Below are 12428 nucleotides of genomic sequence, written 5' to 3' on the forward strand. Positions count from 1 at the left end.
CTGCTGTCTCTGTGCCGTCTGTGAAGAGCCATGAGCCGCGACTCCCGGGAGGGGCAGCAACACCGCCGGGTAATCTACACTGACTGACTCGAGACTTGAGAAAAAGACGTCCAAAAGTCGTTGTCTGTATAGGCTAATTCATTGGTAAAAGTATGCTAAATAACTCATTTTTAGACCATCTGGGAAATAAATAAATAAATAAATCCGCGGCGAGAGTCCCCCCCCAAACGCAATTCTATAGCCTACCCAAAGGTAAAACGCACCCGCCGCCTATGGGTACAAAGTACCGAAAGCTAACCGTAACATTTAAAAAAAATGCCTTCATCCCAAATGCCATGAGGCACTAAACTAAAATGATACCATGTCTCGCTAGATTTTTTTTTTAATGTATTTGCCGCTGTTGTCCTGCATTTTTGCCACGAACATAATTGTGCAAGTGTTGTTACTGTTGTTGTTGCTCTTTGTTTTTAAATGGTGCAACCACTTCTACATCCAGCTTTGTCCGTGTACCTGTGTACCTGTGTGTGTGTGTCTTTGAGCACGAGTATGTTACGTATTTATACCAGTAGGGGGAGCCAGAAACAGAGAGAGGGGTAGTGCTGTGTCTGTAATGAGAGAGAGAGAGAGAGAGAGAGAGAGAGAGAGAGGGGGGGGGGGGGGGGATTGCACCACTTGGTTCACACAGGTGTGATTTTTACTGTTGTTGAGACCGAAGACAAATTTCCACACGTGGACAATAAATTAAACTATGGAAGCTGTGGACAGTTCACAAACCTAGCTACCAATCACATCATGGATGGGGCTGCCAAGCTAATAGATAGACATCTTCCTGGAAAGTTAGTATGCTGAAATAGAAGAACAAAAAAAGGAGAGTTTGTCTTGTTTGGAATTTTCAAACATGTCTATATCAATGATGTAACTGCTAGGCAGGTTTCAGAACTGTCCACAGAAATGGCAATTTCATGGATTTTGGTCTATTCCAACCCGTGAATAGGTCCCATCACTGGACCCTGCAGCTGCAGGCTCGTCTGAAAGAAAAACACAGACGTCCATAAATTGCAGATTCAAAACGTTTCCACCCAATCCATCTCTATATAATTCAGCTCCCTCTTTGAAAACCCACATTTGATTTAAATAGTTGTGTTATCATGATTGAAGTACATTACAATGCTACTGTAAGTTACATTTTTCAGCAACTTGAAAGCCATTGAGTTCTTCATGGATGTTGGCGCCACCTTCTGATATGCACGTGATCAATTCAGTTCATGTTGTATTATTTATGTTTAGCCATATAGTTACCTTGGCTAGGCCTACAGTACCAATCAAAAAAATATATTTCACACTGTTAGGAGGACACAGATGATCTACTGTGGGTTTAATGTGATGGTGACAGTGTGATATTAGACCAATATTATGAATTACATTGACTGCCACTGAGTACTCAGTCTCAGACACAATGCATTGTGTTATTTCCTCATGTGGGTGACTTGTACATTATAAACACATGAATCCACACAGAGCAGGTGTGCCGCATGCATGCACATGCACATGCACTTTCTTCTTCTTCTATTGCCTTTTATTTGATTTTATTCTTATTTTTGCCCTCAAAATATTACGTTTTGTTTGTCTTTACATAATGTTTGTGTGCATTGCATTCGGGTACTGAGTACTTTCAAAATAATTAACATGCCCACATGTTGCGGGTCTTACCAGCATTGATGATTTGAATTTAAATAATTTCAGAAATCATATTCATAGCCAAATGGTGCACACACACACACACACACACACACACACACACACACACACACAGGCAGTGCTTGCAGTAGCCAAGTAGACCTACAATGGCTCGATCTGGCTGTATGGCTCGATCACTTGTTGAACATTGACTGAACACTGTATTCACAGTCATGTAGAATGGGTCCATTTCAAACGAAAGCACAAAGTCAATACAAAAACTGCTACTAGAAAAAGCTGGGTGTCATGCAAACACCACAGCCAGGTTCTGCACACATACAGCAACCATACATGACACAACATCGGCTCAGCACGGCGGCCGGTTCATTCTTAACTTCAAGAAGATTAGCTACTATCAGTACTCACCGATGTCAGTCGATGTTTGTTTCTCCCAACATCCAAACACCTCCATTTATTATCATTTCCAGTTGACAGCATACTTACTCCATTGACAGTAGCCTATCCTATTTGTCCATGATTCATTGACCCGAGTTTTGAATGTATTTGTAATAGGGCTGGGACTCGATTACAAAGAATAATCTTATTTAATCAGAGGCTTTGTAATTAATTAATCTCAATTAATCGCATATCAATATTTGAACCTGCAGTATTTTGTAAATGGATTTTGGTGTACTAGTGAATCAATGAATAGTGAATACATAAGTTTAAACAATAAAACATTGTTTTCGTAGTAATAATATCTCAAATTGAATAATATATATATATATGTGTGACATGACCATTAGAAAACACCTCTGTGTTTCTTCCGTGGACATACAGTAACAGCCATAACAGGTTTTACATTTTAGTTGGCCATATTATGGGAACTTGATTGAAATTGATTGATTGAAGTATTTATTAACAGTTTGCAGAATGGGTACATTTCACATGAAAGCACAACTCAATACAAAGACTGTTAACTGTGGACGACACACTGATAAAGCATTACACTTGTTTACAACAGGGTGCACCATTTTCAATTCATCAGAACATTTAGAGACATATATACAACAAAGGAAATCATGTAAGGAGGTACAAAGGAAAAGAGGGGGGAAGGGGGAATCAGATTTTACGAAGTCCAGTTTCGAATTGCATGCAGCCGTCCGTAGGTACCCTTTGAGAGCGGTTTTGAAGGAGTCATGGGATTCAGACAGAATCGTCCACAAACGGCCAGATTAAAACACTTCTTTATAGGCCTATTGATTGAAAACTAGGGACATTGCACAAGCACCCCGCAGGCCCCTCTAACATTTGGGACATCAGGGTGAGCACCTTATATTTTGCATTTGCACATGTTCGGAGCTCTATATATAGGGCTGGTGTCCGTCCTCCAACCTCAACAATACATCCACAAGAGTCTAAATCTTAGTGCTCTATATCCCTGATGCAGCACTGCCAACATTGATCAGTTTGTTTCAATCAAGTTAATTCACGTGAGGTGGTATAGTCTGTTTTTAATAGTTTCATTCTTCAAACCCGCTCTCAAAAGGCACCTGCGGACGGCTGCAATTCGAAACTGGACCCCTTAAAATCTGAATCCACCACCGACCCCTTTTCCCCCTTACTGTATATGTTTCGTTCCCTTTTTACGTATTTTTATGATGATTTCCCGTCTTTGGCTATATAGAAGTGTATATTTGTACGTCCCTAAATGTTATGATGAATTGAAAATGGTGGGCCCTATTGTAAACAAGTCTAATGCTTTATGGTGTCGTCCACAGTTAACAGTTTTTGTATTGAGTTGTGCTTGAAATGTACTGTAATTCTGCAAATTTTTCATGTTCATTTCATGTATTGTGTTCGCTCACCATTCTTTTCCTTGTCCATGTACTTGAGTTCAATCTGTGAATATGTCGCGTCAGCGGCGTCACTGGACTCTGAAAAAGTCCACAGTTAACAGTTTTTGTTTTGAGTTGTGCTTGAAATGTACTGTAATTCTGCAAACTTTTCATGTTCATTTATGTTCGCTCACCATTCTTTTCCTTGTCCATGTACTTGAGTTCAATCTGTGAATATGTCGCGTCACTGGACTCTGAAAAAAATAAAAGAACGATCATAGACGTGGTAATTGTCCATAAATAGTAAAGTAATAATTTCCACTTGAATTCATCTATAATTCTGTCAAATCTAACACTCTCTTATCAAAATCACATTTAAATAATCATATGTTATTATGCAATAATATCACAGCGGAATGTTAAAGCTCAGGTTTAAATATGTGACTGATTAAGCATCTTTTTTTTCCTCTTTTTTTGAGGGGCCCTCCTATATACAGGTTTAATGTTTGGTTTTAGTTCAATGTTAGTTTTAAAAACGCCATTGACAATGAAGGGAAAATGTAATGTTTGTGTTGACACCGTTTGTTTTACATCACCTAATCAACATGAGTTAGACTTTAAGGTCACATTCACACCAGAGAGCTTTTCTGCGATTAAAACGAATCCTGCTGCGCATTTTCAGAAAGTGCACTTTGTTTGGTTCATTATATTCCTAATGCGTATCAAAGAACCGCATTCTACTCCGAGCAAAAACGGGGGTTTCGCTTCGCTTCCAATCGCACTTGATTACGATTCGGTGCAGGTGTGAATGCAATCCGCAGTAAATAAAGGAAATGAAGCAAACAATGTGGTGGGTGAGGAGCTGAACACAGTTGGAGACGGAGAAGGCATGTTTTAAGCAGCGCAAAGATGTCCCGTTACCGTGGATAGACGTGGTCGAATGAGGAGACTGAAGCCCTGATCGAAATGAGGACGAGACTCGTCCTCATTTCGATCAGGGCTTCAGTACACTGCAGTGTTTTTATGTGTTTTCTTAAGCAATTGATTACTCGTCCGACGAGTAATCAATTGATATAAATCAAATCACTGATATATCAGTGTGCTCAGCGCTGTGCCTCCATGCCCAAAAGAACAGTGCATGGCTGCGTGCGTATAGTGAGAGAGGGGGAGGGGGGGGTCCAGTCCCAGTCCCAGTCGGCACGACACATGCACGTTATGAGTATAATTTTACCACCATAGGTTTCACTGTGTAGGCTAGTTTATGAATGGAACACATTGATAAAGGTCCCCCCTGCTGCGTTTCCAATTGCTGCGGATGACAGTGTGAAGGCAAACCGCAGCAAATTAAATATGCAAGAATCCCAATTAGGTGGGAATGTGACCTAATATATTAGCGCCTCACTTCACACGGGTGTGATTTTTAAATGCTTGCACCTGTTAAGCCTGTAATTGAAACTGCCTTTATATAGCCTAATAGAAATAGTTCATTTCGCATTTCTGTTTAGCTATACGAAATGAATGATTGTACCCTAAGACACAGTAAGACTACTGTAGGTGTGAGAACAGTGTAATATTAGACTTACATTATTATGAAGTACACTCTGACACTCATTGTGTATTGATGACAACATTACTGTACACACACACACACACACACACACACACGCCAGTGTGAGCTGTGTGTGCATTCGCTCACCCATCCTTTCCTTGTCCATATCTTTGAGTTCAATCTCTGAATATATGCCGTCACTGGACTCTGCTGCAGGTTCATCTGAAATTAATGAGTTACCACATAGACATCCATAAGCATCAATGTCTGATTCACACAATTGGCCAGGAGGTGCACGCACATCCCGGGTTAATTCAACGGGTGCTCGAACTAAAAAGAAACAGACTGCAAAAGAAAGAATAAGGTTGCATTCTCACCAAACGAATCCTGCTGCGCATTTTCAGAAAGTGCGCTTCGTTTGGCAGGTGTGAAGGCTCTTTCGAATCCTAATGTGCAACAAAGAACCGCATTTTACTCCGAGCAAAAACGGGGGTTTCGCTTCGCTTCCAATCGCGCTTGACTACGATTCGGTGCAGGTGTGAATGCAATCCGCAGCAAATAAAGGAAATGAAGCAAACATATGTGGCGGTTGAGGAGCTGAACACAGTTGGAGACGGAGAAGGCATATTTTACGCAGCGCAAAGATGTCCCGTTACCGTGGATAGACGTGGTCGAATGAGGAGAGTGGAGACTGAAGCCCTGATCGAAATGAGGACGAGTACATTAATCAATTGCTTAAGAAAACACAAACACTGCAGTGCAGTGTAATAGTATTATAGCCTACAGAATATTCTGTCTGTCTGTGCGTGCCGTAAACATGGAGTGCTGTCACTGTGTGGGGACTAGTGGGGAGTAGGAACTTTCATCTCAATAAACTTGGAAACATTTTGCGCTGCTGTCTGTTATATCAGTGCGCTCAGCGCTGTGCCTCCATGCCCAAAAGAACAGTGCGTGGCTGCATGCTTATAGTGAGAGAGCGAGAGAGAGGGGGGGGGGCAGTCCCAGACGGCACGACACATATGCACGTTATGAGTATAATTTTATCACCATAGATTTATCATTTCACTGTGTAGGCTAGTTTATGAATGGAACACATTGATAAAGGTTCCCCCTGCTGCGTTTCCAATTGCTGCGGATCATGACAGTGTGAAGGAAAACCGTAGCCAATTAAATATGCAAGAATCCCATTTCTCCGCCCATACGCATTTGAGTCTACCGAAGTATTAGGTGAGAATGCGACCTAAGTCTGCACACCTGACGAAGGCCACAGAGGCCCGCTTTGTTAATTACATTTTTTTGGGGAGCTTTCAAAACGGTATGCAGACTTATTCTTCCTTTTTCAGTCTGATTCACACAATTCATCTCTATAATTCTGTCAAATTTACAAAAAAAATCCACATTCGTGTTATAAAGTAGCCGATTGATTAATTGATTGATTGATTGATTGATTGAAAGGCTGACCATGCTGATGCGGGGTGTGTCCATCATCTGTACCTTCTCTCAGCTGGTTGGTCCTCTGGTCTGCTGCTGAGTTCTGATTGGTTCCCCGTGACTCGATGGATCTATAGTCCAACATAAAGATATGAAAGATTTAGGAGGAGAGACGTGTACACACACACACACACACACACACACACACACACACACACACACACACACACACACACACACACACACACACACAAGTGAGTTCAAGTCCGTTGCTCTCCCCATGTCCCCCATATATGGGGAATATAGGTTGGCGGAGGGTGTGCAGTGCCCAGGATCACATTACACAGGAGTGAAAAATAGGTTACAAAATCGTGGGATAAAAATTATATATAAAAAAAAAAAAAACTATTTTCATTGACGTTGGCCTGTTATCTCTCCTAATGGTACCACGTCAATACAGCATGGACATGTGGAGAAAATCGTATCCAACGACAACACAATGTTGTGGGTCTGATCAGGCTAAATGTCATCAAGTGGTGGTCCGTGACTCAAAGGCTGAATAAATAATGTGCCTTGCTATAAAAAAGGGTTGAAAACCACTGCTCTAGATGTTAATTTTTTTTCCAATAACTTGACAAACTCAGTCAGGCTAGAGGACAGTGGTAGAGACTAGACAACCACATGTCTCCTCTGAAACCCCAGAGATTTTATTTGTTTAACCTGACAGTGAAGAGTTTCACCACATAATGCATGCATACTTGAGATCCCAGCTCCACTCAATGCTGAACAGATGCCCTGAACAACCTGTAGGAGGTGCTAGTGGACAGACAGACAGGTGACACAAAGCTGGTGAGCCATCAGCAGACAGGGTTAGACAGAGTGAGAGTCGTGTACACAACATAGTCATACCTGACGCAACATGGATGATCTGCAATACAAAAAAGAAATAGTAAAACACGTTAAATAGTGCAGTGGTTCTCAAAGTGAGGTTTTTGTACACTCTCAGAGTTTCTTCAGAGAGATAAATTACAGACACAAATAATTTCCACTTGAATTCATCTCTATAATTCTGTCAACACCCTCTTTTCAAAATCACATTTAAATAATCATATGTTATTATGCAATAATATTACAGCGGAATGTTAAAGCTCAGGTTTAAATATGTGACTGATTAAGCATCTTTTTGAGGGGTGCTAGCCTCATATACAGGTTTAATGTTTGTTTTTTGTTTAATGTTTGTTTTATAAACGCCTTTGACAATGAAGGGAAAATTTACGTCATCTTGTCCCTAACACAAACATTAAATGCCATTAACAATGATGATAATTTAATGTTTGTTCTGGCACCGTTGCCACTGTTGCCATTGACAATGAAGGGAAAGGGAACATTTACGTCATCTTGTCCCTAACACCAACATTAAATCCCATTAACAATAAAGATAAATTAATGTTTGTTTTGTCACTTTACTTCACACGGGTGTGATTTCGAAATTCTTGCACCTGTTAAGCCTGTAATTGAAACTGCCTTTATATAGCCAATATAATATAGGCACAGCCTTCTTTTCTGGTAGACCTGTTCAGTTCAGTACATGTAGCATTTTTGTTTAGCTATACGAAATGAATGATTGTACCCTAAGACTACTGAGGGCGGCGGTGGCTCAGGGGTAGAGTGGCTGGATGGCAACCTGCAAGGTTGCCAGTTTGTACCCCCAGTGTTAGTGTCGAAATGGTTTCCGCCGCCATCGGTGAATGTATGACTGGGTGAATGTAGGCCTAATGCACAATCTATGTAAAACGCCTCGGATAAAGGCGCTATATAAATGCACCAATTACTGTCGGCTTCAGGTGATGAACAGTACGTGTGATATTAGACTTACAATATTATGAAGTACACTCTGGTCACATTCTCACCAGAGAGCTTTGCTGCGATTAAAACGAATCCTGCTGCGCATTTTCAGAAAGTGCGCTTCGTTTGGCAGGTGTGAAGGCTCATTCGAATCCTAATGCGCAGCAAAGAACCGCATTTTACTCTGTCCAAAAACGGGGGTTTCGCTTCGCTTCCAATGGAACTTGACTACTATTCGGTGCAGGTGTGAATGCAAGCCGCAGTAAATAAAGGAAATGAAGCAAACAATGTGGCGGGTGAGGAGCTGAACTCAGTTGGAGACGGAGAAGGCATATTTTACGCAGCGCAAAGATGTCCCGTTACTGTGGATAGACGTGGTCGAATGAGGAGACTGAAGCCCTGATCGACGTGTACATTAATCATTTGCTTAAGAAAACACATAAAAACACTGCAGTGTAGCCTATTATAGCCTACAGAATATTCTGTCTGTCTGTCTGTCTGTCTGTGCGTGCCGTAAACATGGAGTGCTGTCACTGTGTGGGGACTGGGGAGTTATATCAGTGCGCTCATGCAGCGCTGTGCCTCCATGCCCAAAAGAACAGTGTGTGGCAGCTGCGTGCATAGAGAGAGAGAGAAAGAGAGAGAGGGGGGGGGGGGGGGTCCCAGACGGCACGACACATGCACGTTATGAGTGTAATTTTATCACCATAGATTTCACTGTGTAGGCTAGTTTATGAATGGAACACATTGATAAAGGTCCCCCCTGCTGCGTTTCCAATTGCTGCGAATGACAGTGTGAAGGCAAACCGCAGCCAATTAAATATGCAAGAATCCCAATTTCCCCTACAGTAATCCCATACGCATTCGAGTCTACCGAAGTATTAGGTGAGAATGTGACCTCTGACACTCATTGTGTATTGATGGCAACATTACTGTACACACACACGTGAGCATTGTACATTCGCTCACCCTTCCTTTCCTTGTCAATCTCTGAATATATGGCGTCACTGGACTCTGCTGCAGGTTCATCTGAAAGACATTAGTTACCACAGACATCCATAATCACCAATGTCTGATTCACACAATTCTCATAATTCATCTTTATAATTCTGTAAAATTAAAAAAAATCCACATTTGAATAACAATGTGTTATAAAGTAGCCGATTGATTGATTGATTGATTGATTGACTGATTGATTGATTGATTGATTGATTGATTGTGATTGGTTGAAAGGCTGACGGGGTGTCTCCATCATCTGTACCTGCTCTCAGCTGGTTGGTCCTCTGGTCTGCTGCTGAGTTCTGATTGGTTCCCCGGGACTGGATGGATCTAGTTCAAGATAAAGATATTAAAGATTTAGGAGGATACCACTTCATGCCACGTGGTCATTTGCATGCAGACTTGAGATCCCAGGCAGCTCCACTCAATGCTGAACAGATGCCCTGAACAACCTGTAGGAGGTGCTAGTGGACAGACAGACAGACAGGTGACACAAAGCTGGCGAGCCATCAGCAGACAGGGTTAGACAGAGTGAGAGTCGTGTACACATATAGTCATACCTGACGCAACATGGATGATCTGCAATACAAAAAAGAAATAGTAAAACACGTTAAATAGTGCAGTGGTTCTCAAAGTGGGGTCATTTTGTACACTGTTTTTCAGAGAGAGGCAGTATAGTACATACTGCATGTATTTTGTGAGGGTATACCTATCCTACATGGGGGACATGGGGAGAACATCTATAGCTACTACTGTATATCTTACCCCTTATTTATCCCTAAACTTATTTGCCATTTCTTACTATTTTAAAACATTTTAAAATAGCTGATCTTACAAGCTCTCAACGTCGATGTAGATTGGAATGGCTAGTTGAAGTATTTAAAAAAAAAGAAAAGGCAAATAGGTTTCGGGATGAGGGGTAAGGGGTGGCACAAGATATAGCCCGTAAACTCTACACACTCTCAGTTATGAGTTATGAGTGCATACTGTACATGGCCCAGGCCTACTGCATAGTACACTGGGGTGTGTCCTTGGCATGGAAGGTGTTTGAAAACCATTGAAATAATGTTTTACACTGTAAGCTATAGTCCTCTGCTGTTTAGTGGCACAACGTACTGCTGCATGATTCCTATATAAGGACACATGATTCCTAGAAAGATTTAATATAGATGTAAGATTGTTTCTCACTAGATGTTCTGTGTCGACGCAGCACGATCAGCAGGATGGTCAGTAGAAGAACCATGGCAGGAACAAGTCCTACAATCAACCACACTGTGGAACTCCTTTCCTCAGCTGGTGCTGCAGTTACTGAAGGTGGAGCAGATCCACTCACTGAAGGTGGAGGAGATCCACTCACTGAAGGTTTAGATGGTTCATCAGTCACTGGAGGTTGACACACAGCAAATAGCACTTTAAATAAATAGGTTGGAATTATAGAACAACTCATTTTAGCATAATTTAGTCTATAGAAATTCTGCGAGACATTGTAATTCAACTACTGTTATACAGCGAACAAACATGCTTAGTGTGTGTGTGTGTGTGTGTGTGTGTGTGTGTGTGTGTGTGTGTGTGTGTGTGTGTGTGTGTGTGTGTGTGTGTGTGTGTGTGTGCGCGTACATGCGTGCAATCTCTGTTTGGGGCAGAGATTTTGCTGTGTGTGCACAGCCAACAGGACGGAATGACAGCCTTTGACCTGGTGGAGACAACAATTGTTACCAGTATACTCGCATGCCACTGCCATCCAGCTCTGTGCTGACTGTCCTCCAGGATCTTTACACCTGTAGAATCCCTCATCAGACTTAGACACAGCAGGTATGATCATCTCATCGCTGGGTTTATTTTGGACCAGTACTTCATTTCTATAGAATTCCACGTTGGAGAGAGACGACTCAGACGAGACTCTTATTTTGTTTTTGCATCGTAGAGTGACAGAATGTCCCTCAGTCACAGGGTGGACAGGACTGACCAGGATGACAGAACCAGCTGTAAGACAAGATAACATGCAAGAAAAACATACATACTTTTAATGTATTTGTGTCCGCCTCCATGTATAAAAAATAAATTGTAGTCATGTATCCTACAGATAGGATAATGATGATAATAATAAAGTTGAAACAACTTCTTAAATCTGACATTTAGCATGGAGACACAACCTTGTTAAATTTGATGTCAAAACATCCAAATTAAAAGGTTGTTTCAACCTATAGTTTAATTAATCAAAACCACATGCACTTAATTTCCCCCGACAGATTACAGGATTACCTTTACATTTCTGATGTACGCAGAGAAAAGATAAGATTTTGACCATTCCACCAGTCACCTCCTCAGTCAAATCAGTAATGTATGCTAAATTTCTAATGCTACTGACGAGTAGATGGCATTCAGGTAGTGAAGAAAGTAGGCTTGGCTGGACTCACCACGTGCTGTGATGTTGACAGCATTGCTGTACTCTCCCAATCCAGACTCACACCAATACACTCCACTGGTGAGTTTCAACTTGTTGACATCCCATGTGTATCTGGTCGTTGTCCCACTTTCAGGTGAAGACAGTCCACCAGGGTAACTATTAACTTTCCATTCAGTATGTTGTCCCTCACAGCTCAGTGAAACAGGACTGGTGAGGAAGTGTTGAGTTATGTTAGGACTCACTGTGAGAGAAGCTGAAGAATTACGATCTAGAAACACAAACGGTAAAATATTATAAACAGTGGACGTGAGACAGATTGATAGAGCATACAAAATGATAGAGTGAATCAGTCAGTCTAAGTCACTGGGTCTATTCTGTAAATTGTTTTGGAAATAACCTATAATAATTACGAATGATGAATAATGAGTCCCACTCACCACCAGACCACACAAAGTGAGGCTCACTGTACTCAGTGTAATACAGTGGGTCTCCTCTCCCAGCTCTACACACATATCCTCCTGTGCCTGTAGGACCATGAATGTAGGAACCTTCTACAGTCCCATGGAGGCTACCAGGTAAGAGCTCATAAGTGTAGGACTTGTGTGGTGGTGTAGGAACAGCTCTGTACCAGTAGAACCTCCAGTCTGCAGATGATTCTTCAACTTCACAGCTCAGAGTCACT

The 12428-nt window shown here is 41.6% G+C and overlaps 1 protein-coding gene across 1 annotated transcript; it reads right to left on the reverse strand.

Annotated features, from left to right (window-relative positions):
• Positions 1-697: 697 nt before the first annotated feature.
• LOC308317916 (uncharacterized protein) lies at positions 698-11161 on the reverse strand (the record flags this gene model as incomplete). Its single annotated transcript, XM_080767265.1, has 10 exons — positions 698-1028; positions 3546-3614; positions 3710-3769; positions 5212-5286; positions 6526-6626; positions 7405-7423; positions 9602-9669; positions 9900-9918; positions 10528-10722; positions 11056-11161. The coding sequence occupies 10 exons, from the start codon at positions 11159-11161 to the stop codon at positions 961-963; spliced, it is 780 nt and encodes a 259-aa protein (XP_080623391.1). The 3' UTR covers positions 698-960.
• Positions 11162-12428: the final 1267 nt, after the last annotated feature.

This window comes from Protomyctophum bolini (genome assembly GCF_963924005.1).
Source record: "Protomyctophum bolini genome assembly, chromosome: 7".
Lineage (NCBI taxonomy): Eukaryota > Metazoa > Chordata > Actinopteri > Myctophiformes > Myctophidae > Protomyctophum > Protomyctophum bolini.